The sequence below is a fragment of the Rhinopithecus roxellana genome, chromosome 3, assembly GCF_007565055.1.
Source record: "Rhinopithecus roxellana isolate Shanxi Qingling chromosome 3, ASM756505v1, whole genome shotgun sequence".
Taxonomy (NCBI): Eukaryota; Metazoa; Chordata; class Mammalia; order Primates; family Cercopithecidae; genus Rhinopithecus; species Rhinopithecus roxellana.
Window position 1 is genome coordinate 85990421 of NC_044551.1, and position 17590 is coordinate 86008010.

At 39.1% G+C, this 17590-nt stretch overlaps 1 protein-coding gene across 2 annotated transcripts in view; it reads right to left on the reverse strand.

Annotated features, from left to right (window-relative positions):
* The window catches only part of ADAMTS12 (ADAM metallopeptidase with thrombospondin type 1 motif 12), a 391880-nt gene that overhangs the window by 118157 nt on the left and 256133 nt on the right, over nt 1–17590 (reverse strand). For both annotated transcript variants that reach the window (XM_030927984.1, XM_030927985.1), the window contains exons 6-7: nt 8553–8677; nt 4857–5006 (exon numbers count right to left, since the gene is read on the reverse strand). In XM_030927984.1, coding sequence (XP_030783844.1) covers nt 4857–5006; nt 8553–8677 — 275 coding nt within the window. The remainder of the gene's footprint in view (nt 1–4856; nt 5007–8552; nt 8678–17590) is intronic.

The window sequence follows — 17590 nt, forward strand, 5'->3', positions numbered from 1 at the left end:
GGGTCGCCATTGTTTCTGATGAGAAATCCACTGTCACTCCAATAGTTTCCCTCCTGTAGATGAGGTATCATTTCTCTCTTGCTGCTTTCAAGATTTTCCTTTCTCTTTAGATTTCAGACATTTAACTATGATAGGCCTGGGTTTTTCTTTGGGTTTAACCTTGTTGAGTTTCTCTCATCTTCTTAAATACGTAGGTTTATGTCTCATCCAATGTGCAGAATTTTTAGCCATTTGTTCTTTGAGCACTTTTTCAATGCTATTGTCTTTTTCCTCTCTTTCTGAGGCTCCAATGACATGAATATAAGATCTTTTGTTATATTCCATGGGTCTCTGAAGTTGTGTTCAATTTCTTTTAGTCTCTTTCTCTTTGTTTATATAGATTACATAATTTCTATCGTTCTCTTTTCTAGGTCATTAATTCTTTCCTCTGTCTCATCCATTCTACTGTTGAGCCCTAGTGTTCACCGAGCTTTTTATTTACATTATTCCATTTTTCAGTTCTACATGTTTGACTTTTCTTTATGTCTTTTATTTCTTAGCTGATACATTATTTTTTCATTTGTTTAAATGCTGTTGGTAATTGCTCATTGAAGCTTTTTCACCATGGCCACTTTGAAATATTTGTCAGCTAATTCTAAAATCTCTGTCATCTCTTGACATTCTTTTTTTTTTTCATTCAGTTTGAGATATTCCTGGTTCTTGGTATAATGAGTGATTTATATTGAAACCTGGAGGTTTTTATATTATGTTATGGATCTTATTTAAATCTTTGGTTTTAGCTTGCTTTTCTGACACTGCTCTGGAGGGGAAGGGAGTGGGGCCACTGCTTCATTACTGCCAAGCTCTGTAGATACCTGAGTTGTGAAAGGGATGGTTCCTTGTTACTGTCTAGGGGTGGATGAAATTTCTGGCTCCCCATGTAATTTGTCCTGACACCACAGGGGTGGGGTTAGGGGAGCCCTCATTACTGGCCTATAGGGATCAAAGTCTTAGTCCCTAATTGGTCTTTTTGACACTACCCAAGTAGTGGTGTTTGGTGCTTTGTTATAGCTCCACACAGATGCAAGTCTAGGCTTCCCACTCAGACTTTGCTAGCATAGAGCCACCGTTTTATAGTTTTTTCTTTCCTTTGCTGTTCACCTGGAGTAGAAGAGTTACTGTCTAAAATTTTCTGTCTTGTTAGACTGTCCCTTTCCTACTCCTTTGGATAGAGATAACAGAATTATGTGGGTGATTTTGCGTGTGTGTGTGTGTGTGTGTGTGTGTGTGTGTATTTCCAGGTTGTTGCCATCATCAGTTCCAAGTCTGGCATATACAAGAGAAAAGAAAAGCCAGGGAACTGACCACCGTGTCACTCTTCAGGTTCTGTGGTTCTCAGCCTGCCTTCCTTCTCTCCATCTTTCAGTCTTCCTACGTTTGTTTTTGATATAGTGTTCAGTGTGTTTCATCATACTAAGTAGAAGGCATATGGAAAAGTATATATATTCTATCTTCCATGACTTAAAACTTTTTTTTTCTTTGACTTAAAACTTTTTAAGGGGTGGCATTTAATGCCCCTGAGTAAGCTATTGGTAACAGATACTACTGGTACCTGTTCATAGACTCACCACTAGCTGACTTCCAGCTGCTAGTATAAGCATCTCTTTACCTGGGATTTCTCCAGAGCCAAATTAGACTGCTCTCCTGAAAGTATCAGGGAATTATTAATAACAACCTCTGGGAACAGCCTTTAACCAACGACTTAAGGGTGTTGGTATATAAAACAGCCCAGTTCTTCTCACCTTGGGTAGGGTAACTCTGAAACGTGTGTTGTATATCGTTCTCGGAGTTGGTCCGTGGGATTAAGGTTCAACTGCTCAGAGTGGAAGCTGCGATAACGAACTGCTTATTGTCTACCTTCCCTGTTCTGTTTTACACTGTACTTCCCTACTGCGATTTCCTTTACCTTCCAAATAAATTAATTGCTCTCAAATCCTTGTCTCAGCGTTGACTTTTTTTTTCAGTTTTATTTATTTATTTTTATTTTATTTTAAGTTCTGGGATACATGTGCAGAATGTGCAGGTTTGTTACATAGGTATACATGTGTCATGGTGGCATGCTGCATCCATCAACCCATCATCTAGGTTTTAAGTCCTGCATGCATTAGGTATGCCTTGAATGCTATCCCTACCCTTTCCTCTGAACCCCGACAGGCCCCAGTGTGTGATGTTCCCCTCCCTGTGTTCATGTGTTCTCACTGTTCAACTCCCACTTAAGAGTAGGAACATGAGGTATTTGGTTTTCTGTTCCTGTGTTACTTTGCGGAGAATAATGGCTTTCTGACTGAACTCAAAGACTGTTCTCTAGTTCTGCCTCCAGTATTCTTTAATTCTTTTACTTAGAAACTTGATATTTAGTTAAAGAGTTCTTTTAGGAGCTAGATTCTCACTTTTTTCATTCATAATTTGAAATAGAACAACAATAACAACAAAAGTATAGGATAAAGAAACCTTATAATAGTTTTATTTCCACAATGCATCAGATAGTTCTGAACTAGTGTTCAGTTTAACCTTACTACAATATCAAAGTGATTCAGGTAGTGACTCCGTTCTAGTCTGTTAAATAATCCACCACTCCCGATAACTACTAAACATCTACCACTATTTGTTTTTGAGTGTTCAGGGAAATTGTGCCCAAGTAACGTTACCATGAGGTTCTTAACTTTATTAGAGAAAATTTGAAATCTGAAAGGAGGATCACACTTGCCATTAGCTTTGTTTACTTAGGTGGCCTTCCTTACAAAGGTGATGTGTCCATGCCCAGGAAGTTAAGTCAATGATTGCCTCAAAAATTGGGCAACATTGCTTTTGAAGGACATGCTTAACATATTCCTTGTTACAAGGTCAGGTTGAACTTGAGGATAGAAAGAACCCATCCTTGGAACACAAAAAGTGAGGATTCAAGAATGTCTTTTTTTTTTTTTTTTTTTTTTTTTTGAGACGGAGTCTCACTCTGTCCCCCGAACTGAGTGCAGTGGCTGGATCTCAGCTCACTGCAAGCTCCGCCTTTCAGGTTCATGCCATTCTCCTGGCTCAGCCTCCCGAGTAGCTGGGACTATAGGTACCCGCCACCTCACCCGGCTAGTTTTTTGTATTTTTTAGTAGAGATGGGGTTTCACCGGGTTAGCCAGGAGGGTCTCGATCTCCTGACCTTGTGATCCGCCCGTCTCGGCCTCCCAAAGAGCTGGGATTACAGGCTTGAGCCACCGCGCCCGGCCTAAGAATGTCTTTTATCAAGCAAAGTCTTTCCCACTTTTCTTTGGTTTGAGTATACCATTGTTGGGATGGCTTGAATGATAACTTCTCAGTTTGAGCCAGTTACAGTCACCTAGCGTTGTTTGGTCAGCAGGTGCTGCTTACAACGATGTCTTGACTGAAGGCCACAGGAGCCATGTCCTTCCACATATCACAATTGGGGACTCCTGTCTGTTTGTGCATAACAATAACTTAACATTTTGCCAGGTTTTATTATCGACATGCCAACAACTATGGCCTAGCCTGATCAAGATGGCCAGCTCCCCTGCATCCCTAATTATTATTTAATGAAAGCAAGTCACTTAGTTTCTCTATCTCTGAATTTTTGACAACTAAGGATACTGGAATATGTCACATTTCTCACCAAGGCTTTTTTGGTGAGAATCCAATAAATCACCTTAAATATTGCCTAGTTCAACCTACTAGTTTTATAGATGAGGAAACAGGTATAGAGTGGTGAAGAGAATTATCTAAGGTCATAATACTGGTCAACAGAAAAGTCAGAACAACAATTCCTTTCTCCAATTCTCAAGGCAATGCTCTGGCTTTATAATACAGGTAAAATTGTTTTAGAAGTGTTATATTAGAAAAGTGGTGAGCAAGCCAAAATTAGAGAGGCCAGGCCTAGAATAATTCAGTCTCCAGTGTTTTTTCCAATCCTGCCTCTTTTCTAGTTGTGCACTAAGAATATTCCCCAGCATTTTTCCTTCTTCAAAGGGAGGAGATCCAAGCTGGTGGATACATGACAGGCGGGGGATATAGTTCAGTGGTTCATTTGCCTCCCCACCCAGTTTCATATTAGTATGATGCTCTCTTATTTGTAGTGAGCAAATATAATGGCAAATAAAGTTACAAATAAGCTAAGATCTTTCCTCCATGGAAACCTCTGATATCTGGTGGAATTCAGAATCTCATTATATCTTCACTCAAGCATTCTGCAACCTGCCTTCAAGGAATTCACCTAATCAAATTCACATATTTTTGTGAACAACGTGGACATCCAGTTAACTGGTGTTCACGTTAAAGTCTTTCCAAGTTTACAGCAGTTTTCAATTTTTTATTTATTCCATGTCCTCCTTTAATAAACATAAGGAAAACGGGACTAACAGTACTATCTATTTCAAAAGGTTGTTGAGCAGATTCAGTGATGCAATAAAAAGCACAATGGCACAAAGTAAGGGTGCAAAAATGTTAGGTTTTGTGGCTTTTTGGTGATATTAACATTATCATTTCATAGGAACTAACCAAGGGTTATTCCTCAATTAAACAACTGAGTTGAAGCTTATCTCTGTCCTTCCTCCATTCTAATCCAGAGAATTGGAGTGGCCTATTTGGTTCTGTGATATGTGTGGGTGTACGTGGTCTGGGCAGTGGGACATTGGAGCCTATGAGGTGTGTTACTATCCCCACTTTACAGATGAAAGCAGAGGTTGAGGAGGGTGAGTTGCAAGCCACATTGTAATTTGAGTCTCCTGACCCCCAATTTGAGGTGCATTCCATTCTCTCTGCTGATACTGACACTTGAATATGGTGAGCAGTCCTCCTTATCATTGGCCCTTTACCTGTGTCCTAGCTCATGGGCAATTGTGAAAGCCAGGGGGAGTCCCGAATCTTCATTGATGTTACAACTGCGGTGAGGCTGACACATTCCTGAAAGGTGAGACAGGCCCAGGGTCTCGCAGGGGCGATTGAAACCAGCACAGATGTCCTTTCTGAAAGCAGAGAATAGAGAAGCTCAGGCGCCCAAAGAAACATCTGGAAAAACCTCCTGGAAAAAAATCTGGGTATAAACTCATTCAATATGGTCTATAAAGTATGCTTGGCATTTTAAAAAAAGTCTACATGAATGTAGGCAGCAATTTTGAATTCACTAAGATGATTCTGATTTTACCTTTTGATTATTGAATTTCACCAACACAGAATGTGGGAAAATGTAGCAAATGTGTTATTTTGAGCTTATTTTGTTCTGGATCTCGGGACATCAAATTACATGATTTGGCCAACAAAAGATTTTATTGAAAACTGAAGTTATTTTGAATTTTTAAATATGGAAGAAACAATCAGCAGTGACTGGAGTTTTTCAAATATGAAAATCCTTTTTAGTCTTTCTGAGGTCTGTGCTCGAAACTCATCTAAGAAGTTCTTTTTCCCATTCCTGAAAAAGACAGTTGGTCCCATCAACCTATCCAGAGATCTAAACATTGTCTATCCAGCCCCATTCTACTGACAATATTGCATATACGAGAGAATGCATGCCTGCATGTGCATGTACACCTAGAATCTCAGAAAATACTAATTATGGCTTTTAAATAGAAAAAACATGCTCCCATAAACTGGTAGAGATTATTTCAATCACAGACAAGAGTTTCGAAAGAGTCATTAATTAGTCATCAGGTTTTCTTTAGCTCAAAAGGAGCTCTTTGCCAAGAGTGACTAGCAGAAATGGCCACAATGTTCTGAACTCTAGTTAACTGAACACCAGCAGCTAACGGGGTTTGCGTGGGCACCATTTCTAGCAACAAATGATCTCCTGCTTTTTTCATCCATTGGGCCATGGAAAATATCCAGACTTTGAGAACCCATGTGAATCTTATAGGACAGGAGAGAGCAGGCCCAGTCTCAGCACATACACCACAAACTCAAATCCGCACTCTCACTAGCAGCAGCAGTTACTAGGGGTTCAGTCCTGGAGAGCAAGATTATACAGCCCAATCATTCACATAACTTCCAGGTCTGTAAGAGAACCAATCAAACACTTTTCTACCCCTGCTGCAGAATGTACTTGTTATTTCATTCAAAAAGCCCAGGTCTGCGTGAAGCTGCTGGAAAAAGATGACTGGTGCTCATTGCTGATCCCCTGACTTTCTCATTTTGATATGGCAGGAGGTCAGGCACATTAAATACTGATTATGGAGTGCCTATGAAGTGTCCAGCACTAAAGAGAAAAGTAGCTAACAAAAGAATTATAGGAGCATGGTTCTTACAGGCAAGCAGCTTAAGTTCTACTTCCACCATGCACTGGGCCATTATGTAACAGAAAATATGCCTTGGCTTGCAGCAGCCACTAGTTGCACATGTGGAACCCACATTGGGTGTGTTCCATGCCAAATCCTCCTTCTCCTGAATGCTGTTCTGTAGAGAACTCTGTTAATGTGGATCTCAGGATAGTCTCTCAGAGGCAAAGCTCAGTCTCATACCTCCCTTCCTTCATGATCCTACCTATTTTTTCAGGCAAGTGGTTTTCAATGAGGGTGGGTGATTTCGCTGTTCATCCCCTTCTAGGGGACATTTGGCAATGTCTGGAGACAGTTTCAGCTGTCAGAGGTTGGAGGAGAGTGCTACTGACATCTCATGGGTAGAGGCCAGATATGCTGCTAAATATCTTACAACATAATAGACAGACCCAACAACAAAGAATCATCAGCCCCAAATGTCAATAGTGCTGAGGGTGGGAAATACTGCTATAGAACTTGAAATGCTCTCCACTGTCTAGGAGCTGTTGAGGTTCAACACACTTTTATGCAAAAAGACCCCTGTCCTAAGGAAGGAAAGTGACTATAAGAAAAAAGGAGAGCAGATCCTTTGTATTCATATTGGGTAATAGCTAAGGGTATGGCTGTTGGGATCAAACTACCTGGACTTAAGTCCCAATTGTACCCGTTAACAGCAATGAGATTTTGGGCAAGAGATATAACCAAGGCTCAGTTTCCCTATATGTAAAATATGAATGATTAATAGTAGCCAACTACCGGTGTTCTTGTGGGAAGTAAATGGAACAATGGCTGTTCTAATAGACATAGCACAGTGCCTGGCCCATAACAAACATTTCACACATGTAAGCTATCATTAACTCACCCATTTCTTCAGGTGAGAATGACAGGAGCATCTCATTCTGCTCTTAGGGAAAGGAAAGACTTTCTGAGACACAACTTAGTGGCCAATGCCATTCCCTGACTTTGGGGTTCTTCCCTATAGAAGTTTCTGTCTGACTGAAGCCTTCACCTGGCCTCTTGACCAGGTCCTCAGTGTCCCCAGGCTGTCTGCTAGCTCCCCAGAGCCCCTGTGCTTACATTCCATACCCACGCTATTTCTCAGAGGAGCTACTGATCAACCCAAGGTCTCTTAGAACCTAATGAACCTGTCACAGGCTTGTGTCAAAAACTTCCTATGGGATACATTTGCATTTAACCAGCGTTTTAATACTTTCACTCAAAAGAGTGATTCTGATGACTGGAGTTTTGGATTACGGCAAGGTAGACATTTGGATAGGGTGGGGGCTGATTATCCTTCCTTGTAGGGATTCTATGCATTGACATGATCTTATCACAGGGACAGATCACAGGGCCAAAATGTTCACAGGCAGCCTATCCTCCACAGGGACAGTGCACACCAAGGGCCTTTCAGTGCTTAAGGTTTTCTGTGGTGGAAGGGCAGGGCCAAGAGGCCTCCCTTACTATACATCCCTGGATTTCTGGACAAATAGGCATAGGGAGCCCGTTCTAATATAAGCCCTTCTTTCATCTAGATTAAAATAAGTGCCTAGTATATATAGGTGCTCAATAAATATTTTTTGAATCAATGAGCAAACATAGCCTTCAAAGAGCAAGAGTTGATCAAGAAAGTTCACTGGATTTTTACAGCTATGAGTTCTGGAAGGTTTGATGGTTCTTATTAGCACTATGGGTTCTATTTGTGATTAGAACAAAATGATATTTTCATGGGAGTAGAAGGGAGAAAGGTGTAATCAAACCAGTCTGCCTACTCAGTAGGGACCTGCTCCCCATATCCTATCCTCAACATCAAACAGTTAAAAAGTGGACTGTTTTCTGTAAAGATATTTCATGTTTCTACATTGTAGAAAAATAAAATAGCAAAGGATTGGAAAGCCCACTCGCTAAAAGTAACAAGAGTCTTTAATGAGGCTCTGCAAACAAGCTTCCTGATTGTTTATAGAGCTACATGAAGAAACCAGTTTTAAAAAGGAAATCATCCTTTTTAAAGGATGGAATAGGAAAGAGGTCTGCATTTTGCCAGCAGATGCAGTTTATTCACAATGAGAGCTTTGTCGTATTAGCAAGTTTGTTGAGCTGTTTCTTCTACTGACAGGGAAGTCAGGAGTTGACTAGATCAAAGACACTGTCTTTATGACAGCAACAAAGAATAGTGAGAATGTCATGAGTTTGAACACCTGGTAAGTCTTTCACATGCCTGCCCTCCCTGCTTTACTGCCCCTGGGTTCTGTATAGTCTCTGGTGTACCTGGTGAGAAGGACAGCCACATCATGATGAACAGGATTGAGGTCACTCTTGGGATTGATACTCTTCTGCCACTTGCAGAAGCTAGACAGTGTCTTCTCTGCATGATGAACTATTTTCAGTCCTTGCTGGAGAAAGAAGAGGAAGAGATTAGCATGGGTGAGCTCACTGTGGTCAGGGACCATTGCATTAGGCATTCGTCTCCAGAGGCATCCAAGTTGGATGAATTCAGGGTGGGTGCATCAGACATTTGGCGGTCATGTGTCAGAGGCCAACTGACTGCTCTTTACTAATCTTCTGCCTTAAACACTCCCACTCTAATGACCTCCACTAGAAGAACCTGAAGGAGAAAATTCCAAGACAGAAATTATCACTGGGATAAGCAACCCTTGAAGAAAATTTTGAAATATATTAGCAATAAACAAAAGCTATTTGAAGGTCTATTGCTGTGTCTCTCTGCATCCTAAGCCAATGCAATATCAAAGAGGCATTCTTATTTCTAATGCAAAATAAGCAGATTGTCAACAAAAGTTTTTTCTTCTCATGAGATATCCTGCAAGGCTAGGGTTGCACTGGATGTTTTCTAACCCTTGAATTTTATCTTGGTTTGACACTCAAGGGTGAAGGACAGTGGATGACAGAATCTCTCCTGGCTGCTGACCAGTTAGAATTGGTCACCTGACAACAAGTAGGATGCTGTAGCAGATGCCCCCAGCCTGCAGTTCCAAGGGCTTCTGAGGCCCATGCCAGCCCTGTGGCATCTGCCTGGCTGGTAGCTACTATTGGGGCTAGGAGGGAAGGGATTACTCCAAATTATCTGAATGAACACTTGTTGAATGGGTAGAAGAAGAAAGAGATAATCAGCCCTTTAGGGGTAATTTGAATTTCTAAAGGAGAAATTACTTTCCCTTGCCTCATTTCTTCAGGGCCTCCACATAGAGCCATCCCTGGTACAGGATGGATTCCACCAGGAGGATGATTAACCTCCACTGGTTAATGTGAGCCTTGCTCTGGGCTCGGTCCAAGAACTTCAGGACAGTCTTTGCATCAAATTATGGGCTTGCTTCTCTACCATTCTGTATTTTGCTGAGGCCCACACCCAAATCATAAAAGGCCTGAGGGGCTTCAGTTATGTGTCAGAGGCATTTTCAGGTCTCTTCATCATAAGTAACTATTATAGACCAGTTTCCTTTTGTGAAAACACCAAAAGGTGGCTTATCATGTGTTCAAAGTCACTGAGCTGCTCAGCATAAAGAATTTAGATGGAAGAAATCGACTTCATTATTTTAATAATCTTCATTGTTACATCATCCAGCAGCATGATATATGGTAGAGGAATTCTGGGGGACGAGCTGGGAATGAGGGAGTCAGCCTCCAATTCAACCAGCCAAGCTGCTGCTAGATTAACAGTCCTCCCCAGATGGGAGCAAACGTGCCCACCGATCATAAAAAACTGGCCAGGTGGCATGAATCAGGAATAAAGGGAAGGGAAAAGAGAAAAGGAAAGAAAAAAAAGGAGGGAAGAAGGAAAGGGAGGAGAGAAAGGAAGGAAACATTTCTTTTGTTTTTTTTTTTCCAGAAAACTATAGTATCCTCTTTTTATTATTTAAGTATTATTCAATGATATCATAAAGCTGGTTGAAAGTGAGGTAAATTATACAAGATTTGAAACAGACAATTGTAGAAGTAAAAGGACAGTAGATATAAACAGTACTGAGAATGATGCCTAGCACATAGTAGGTGACAACTAAATATTTGATAGATTATTAAATAAATGGCAATGGCTGTGTATTAAACTATTGCTTTTAGAGTATATGAACATTTACTATGGTATAACATTTTATTGTTCATTGACCAAATGTCAATGTCTTGAAATTTTATTTAAGTTATAACACCTGAAAATATCATTCATTCTGAAGAACATGCAGGAGAAAAAAATCCAGCATTTGAATCATATACTAACATGCTAATTTTTATAAATAATATTAAAAATATTCCCAGTAGCTTATTTCATTTTATATAAGATTTTGAACAAATAATCATGAGGAAATTCTTCAAAAATATTAATTATTCCCTGTTTTATAGAGAGGATATTCATGAGGTCAGAGAAACGCTTTCCTTTTTTCAAAATGCTTGGTAGTTTTTAAAAATTAAAAAATTATTTTAGAAAAAACTCTCTTCAATGGGAAACATTTCTTGATCATTTACTATGTGCCAGATACTTTTACATACGCTGTCTCTTTTAATTGCATCTACTCAGTATTATTTGTAAAGAAGGCATTGTCATTTTTACTTTATAACAAGGGAAATTAAACCTCAGAGAAGTGAAGAACTAGATTAAGGTCACTTAGCTCAGATATTGAGTCAAAGAATATCAGAAAGGTTCCTAGATAAAACTTGGAGCTGCAGTTGGTCACCAACCTCACTGGGAGGGTGCCTCAGTTCCAGCTCCTTCAGACAGGAAGGCATATTATCACATAAAGCATCAACTATGATCAGATATTTTTTTGGTCTGTTTTTAACCCTACATTTCTTTGTTGTGTTTTGGGAGAGGTCTTTTAGAGAACACTTATTAACTTAACATTACCGTTTACAGTTACCAATAGTATTACCACTTACAATTGTTACAAAAAGTGAAATACTTAGGTATAAATTAACAAAACATATACAGGATCTGTATCCTGAAAATTATAAAATGCTGCTTAAAGAAGTCAACGGCCTAAATCAATAGAGAAACATACTGTGTTAATGGATTTGAAGATTCAACATAATAAAGACATCATCTATTCTCCCAAGCTATGAATGTATAGCTTTATTGCAATTCTAATCAAAATCTCAGCAAGTCTGTTGTAGACACACACACAAGCTCATTCTAAAATTCATGTCAAGTTTATTTAAAAAGTTCCAGGCTTCAGATTAGCTAAAGAAATTCTGAAAAAAAAAAATAAAGTGGAATGAATCACTTCACCTCATATTAAGGCTTACTATATAGCTGTAATAGCCAAGACAGTGTGATATCGGTGCACGGATAGTCACATCGATCAATAAGACAGACAGGGGACCCCAAAAGTAGCCCACCTAGACATGCCCAACTGATTTTTGACAAAGGCAAAAAAGCAATTCACTGAAGGAAAGATAGCCTTTTCAATAAATTATGCTGGATAGCAAGAAAACAAATAATCCAATTGAAAAATGGGCAAAGGACCCAAATAGGTATTTCTCAAAAGAAGACATACAAACGGTCAACAGATTATATATATATATATATAAATTCAACATCACTTATCATCAAGGAAATGCAAATTAAAACTACAATATGATATAGTCTCATACCTGTTAAAACAGCTATTATCAAAAAGATGAAAGATAAGACTTCGAGAGGTTGTGGAGGAAAGGGAACCATTGTACACTGTTGGTGGAAATGTAAATTAGTAGCCATTATGGAAAACAGCTTGGAGGTTTCCCAAAAAATTACAAATAGAACCACCATATGATCCCACAGTCCCATGGGGTATATATCCTAAGGATATACAATCAGTATGTCAAAGAGATATCTGCTATGTTCACTGCAGTATTACTCATAATAGCAAGATACAGAATCAACCTAGGTGCACATGGACTGACGAATGGATAAAGAAACTGTAAGATATACATATCATATATATTCCATTATATGTATATAGTGGAATACTATTCCACCTTAAAAGAGAAGGAAATACTGCCATTTGTGACAAACATGTCACTCTGAAGACATAAGTGAAACAAACCAGGCACAGGAAGACAAATACCACATGATCTCACTTATGTGGGATCTAAAAAAATTAAACTCAGAAGCAGAGATCAGGGGCTGGGGGAAGAGCTGGGAGAGGTTTGTCAAAGGATTCAAAATTTCAGTTTAGATAGGAGGAATAAGTTCAAGAGATCTATTGTACAACTTAGTGACTGTCGTTAATAACAATGTACTATACCGTATACTTGAAAATTGCTAAGAGAGTAGATTTTTAAGTAGTCTCATCATAAAAAAGCAAGCATACACAGTAATGTATGCGTTAATTAGCCTGATTTAGCCATTCCACAATGTACACATATTTCAAAACATGTTGTACACCAAAAATAAATATAATTTTTGTCAATTAAAAAATAAATTTAAAATGTACAAGAGAGAAAGAGAGAAATCAAGAAGAGGGGCCTAAACAAAGCCATGGGCAACAGCCAAGAATTACACCAAATGTGAGAGAAAGACATTAGGTGGAAACCATGGATGTTGTGCCAAACCTCTATTAACCTCAATAGGGAAGACACCAGGTTCAAGAGGCTGCAGAAGAGACCCAAGGCCAGCAAATGAGATGCCATGTCTTATTAGGTGCTTACGTGACAGGGAGAGAGTCCAGTGGCGGGCTGGACAATATACCTGCCGTCCCACCATCGATCCCTCTTGCCTCCCATAAAGATTTATGGGGATCACATCTCTCAGTGGGGAGATGAAACAGGAACATAAGGTCTAGAGGCAGGGAAAACATAAGGCCCATTCACACTTCGGCTATCACAGGAAATATCCTCTCCCATATCACAGGAAATATCCTCTCCCAGGGCATATCCCATAAATGACTTTGTAACTTTACTTCATCCTCTCCATTTACAAAGGGTGTACACCAAGTAACAAATGGAATCCTCTATGGGGTATTTAAACTCCCCAACATTCTGTAACGGGGCCTTTGAGTCTCTAAGCTCAGTCCTGCTCCCACACTGTGGAGTGTACTTTCATTTTCAATAAAACCCTTCATTCCTTCCTTGCTTTGTTTGTGTGTTTTGTCCAATTTTTTGTTTAAGACGCCAAGAACCTGGACACCCTCCACCGTTAACATACACAGTCCAGTGGCGCAGAGCTGGCCAGAAAAACTACAACCACCTGCCGACATCATGTAGTCTATATAGTATTTTCACTTAATAACCTCCTGCTAATAACCTCCACCTGGCAACCTTCATTTACTCCAAAACTCAGGGCCTCAATCCCCTGTACGGCCTGTGTTCCACAGGACGGGGGAGAGGCTCCGGTGTTTATCATAGATAAGGAACAAATCTCTGGGGTGACTCCTCTCGATTCCCTAGCTTGTAACACACATTCACATGTATCTTCCATACAGGGTCTTTTTTATTTATTTATTTATTATTTATTTATTTTTTATTGAGACGGAGTCTCACTCTGTTACCAGGCTGGAGTGCAGTGGCGTGATCTCACATCACTGCAACCTCCACATCCCAGGTTCAAGGGATTCTCCTGCCTCAGCCTCCTGAGTGGCTGAGACTACAGGTGCACACCACCATGCCCAGCTAATTTTTGTATATTTAGTAGACTCAGGGTTTCACTATGTTGGCCAGGATGGTCTTGATCTCTTGACCATGTGATCTGCCTGCCTTGGCCTCTCAAAGTGGTGGGAATACAGGCGTGAGCCACTGCGCCTGGCCACTATACAGGGTCTTTTAAAGGGTATGCTTAAATTATTGCTATTAGGTGTGTTTATACCAGATTAATCAGTTTTTTTATATATGTGAGTCCCAATGAGGTTCTTACATAATAATAAATCCACATTTCATGCTTAGCACGTTATGGCCTATCAATTACTTCCATACTTTATCTTATTTGATTTTGTGAAAAACTGTGTGAAATATTAATAGTTAGGAGAGTGATGATTAACCCTGTCTACTGATAAGAGGAAAGTTTACTTTAGTAATTAGAATTGATCACTAATGGTTCTCAAGTGGTAAAGCCACAAATAGCACATAAAGCTTAAGAGTTACCACTTACTGAAACCCCGTCTTTACTAAAAATACCCAAATTAGCTGGGTATGGTGGTGCACACCTGTAATCCCAGCTACTTGGGAGGCTGAGGCAGGATAACTGCTTGAACCCAAGAGGCAGAGGTTGCAGTGAGCCAAGATTGCATCACTGCACTCTGGCCTGGGCAACAGAGTGAGACTCTGTCTCAGAAAAAAAAAAAAAAAAAAAAGATTTCTCACTTACCAAGACTCACACTTGAAAGAGTAAATATATAAACTCATTAATAAGAATAATTCTGTATGGTTGCAATTGGTTACACCATTGGTTGTATCTGTAGCATTTTTGGCATATTTGCATTTTCCCTAGGTCCTCCATTATTTTATATGCACCTCAAAGACTATATTTTCTCTATAACTCTCTACTTTGCTATGGTGGATGGGAAGATATTGAAGCCCTGCTGATGATTAAATAACCTGAAAACTTACCAAACTCTGTTTAGAGCCCCAATAATGCCTAGCATGGTTCTAAAACACCTTATGAATGATAGCACTCATTAAATCAAAGACTTCTAAAGATAACTGGATAATTAAATATCTATGTATGTTCTATCTTCTAAAAATAATTAGATAACTAAGGATCTCCTCAGTTCTCAGCCACATTCTCCTGACAGCTGTCATTTGAACTGGAGTGGAACTTGGTACCATTTAAAAAGTCATTCTCTATTACTTAGGCTGCCAGAGGCAAGATGGGGAAGCCCAAAGGCAGCAGTTTTGGGGAAAAAAAAAAAAAAAGAAAGTTAAAAAAAAAAAATTCCTGAGCTCCTTTGACAGACTTTTGTCAATTAACTTCACCATACTACTACACCTGCTTCCAGTATCTTTCATCCTAGCATTTGTTTGAATGTGTGCAAGATGCTAGGAAGCAAACCTGACAAATTCTCACCCCAGGCAATAAGAAATAAATGACACAGATACTCCTTGAGTTACAAATGAGTTACGTCCTAATAAACCTGTCATCAATTGAAAATATCATAAGTCCAAAACCCAATGAATACGCCTAACCTACCGAATATTGTAACTTAGCATAGCCTACATTAAATGTGTTCAGAACACTTACATTAGCCTACAATTGGAAAAAAATCATCTCATACAAAGCCTATTTTTCAATAAAGTGTTGAATATCTCATGCAATTTACTGAATATTGTACTAAAAGTGAAAAGATCACATGGGCACTCGAAGTATGATTTCTACTGAATGTATATAATTTTCTCAAGTCAAAAAATCATAAATGGAACCACTGTAAGGGGACACCTGTATTTGTGTTTTGATATTTAGTGCTCCTGGCATCTATTTTTGCCCAGGGATCTGTTCCTTGATGACTGATCTACTGATTGACATTACAGTTACACCTGCCTTGGAGGATTTTTTTTTTTTTTTTTTTTTATGAGGCAGGGTCACCCAGGCTGGAGCGCAGTAGCACAGTCCTCCAGGGTTTAAGCAATTCTTGTGCCTCAGCTTCGTGAGTAGCTGGGACTATAGGCCTGCACCAGCACACCTGGCTACTTTTTCTATTTTTTGATAGAGATGGGGTTTCATCATGTTGGCCAGGCTGATCTCAAACTCCTGACCTCAAGTGATCCGCCTGCCTTGGCCTCCCAAAGGGTTGGGATTACAGGCGTGAGCCACCACACCCGGCCTCTGGAGGATTCTAATCAGATAGTTAGATGATTTGTTCCTCCCTCTTACCCTGCAAATCAGTCACCATCTATCAGACCTGTAACTTTCCCACTGGTAACACAAGTTCAGGGCAAATATCTTGATTCCATAGCAACTCAAGTTCTCAATTTCTTTGTTTTTTGGGGAGAAACTGCAGACAGCAAGCAGAGTCAACCCAAAATAAAAGGTGTTCAGACTAAAACAATAATGAAACATGCATTTTAATAAAGAGATGTAAAGTAAACAAAAATGGGGCTTTGCATTCATTTGAAAAGAGAAAAACAATGGTCTGAATGTAATCAACACAATTAGTTGGTGGACATAAACTTTCGAACAAATGTTTGAAATTTTATTCGAAACTTTTGAATAAAATTGAACATGTCTATGTTCAGCAAATCATAATTCTTTACAGTCCTCCCTGGATTATTATGGATATTTCTAAAGCTCTTTTCCATAAAAAAAGAATACTCTTTCTCCAGTCTTTCTCCTGTTTTCTACCACAGTCTTTTGTTTGTTGCAGTGATATCATCCAGGTCCCTGAAACTTTTGACAACGTTTCACGTTGCCCATGAGGATGTTGCCCATGGGGATGGGGAAGCTCTTACCCAAGCCATACTCAAGCTGTGAAACGTTCCACAGTGAATCCTGTACCAACAGGTAAAGTCCAGGCATCACGTAGGATATGTTATTAGTTCTACTGTGTGTGTTTATTGTGTGAATAGTATGACCTGGGAATAATTCCATTCGCTTTTGGAATACATCACTATATTTGCACTCTATAATGTAGTATATCTGTTAAACTTTTACTTAAATTAATATTACGCTTATTCTGCACTTCTTGAATATATGAGTTGAAGGCCAGAAGGTATAGTATTAAAAGAAAGGCAAAAGTCTTAGATTAAGAAATTCGTAGTGAAAAATTCAAATCCAGATTATAAAGCATTATTTGCACTTGGGAAAAATCAATATATAGTGCTGGAGCAACTAGATATCCATAGGCCAAAAACAAATAAACAAAAAGAGAGAGAGAGAGAAGAATTTCAATCGAAACCTCACAGCTGGTACAAAAATCTTGGTAAGGTCATAGACTTAAATATAAAATGTGAAACTGTGAAACTTCTAGGAAAAAGAAAACATAGGAAATCTTAGGAACCTAGGGATAGGCAAAGAATTTATAGACTTGACACTAATAACACAATTAATAAAAGGAACACTGATAAATTGGATCACATCAAAATTTAAGCACTTTTGCTTTGAAAGAAACCTTATGAAGAGGATAAAAAGATGAGCTACAGCGTGGGAGAAAATACTTGTAAACCATATATTTGACAAAGGACTTACATTTAAAATATGTAAAGAGCTCTCAAAACTCAACAATAAAAAAATAAGAAAATAGGCAAATATCGTAAAGAGACACATCACCAAAGAGGTTACACAAATAGCAAATAAGCACATAAAAAGATATTCAACATTACTAGCTATCAGGGATTGCAAGTTAAAACCACAGTGATGTATTACTCACATTTACCAGAATGGGTAAAATAAA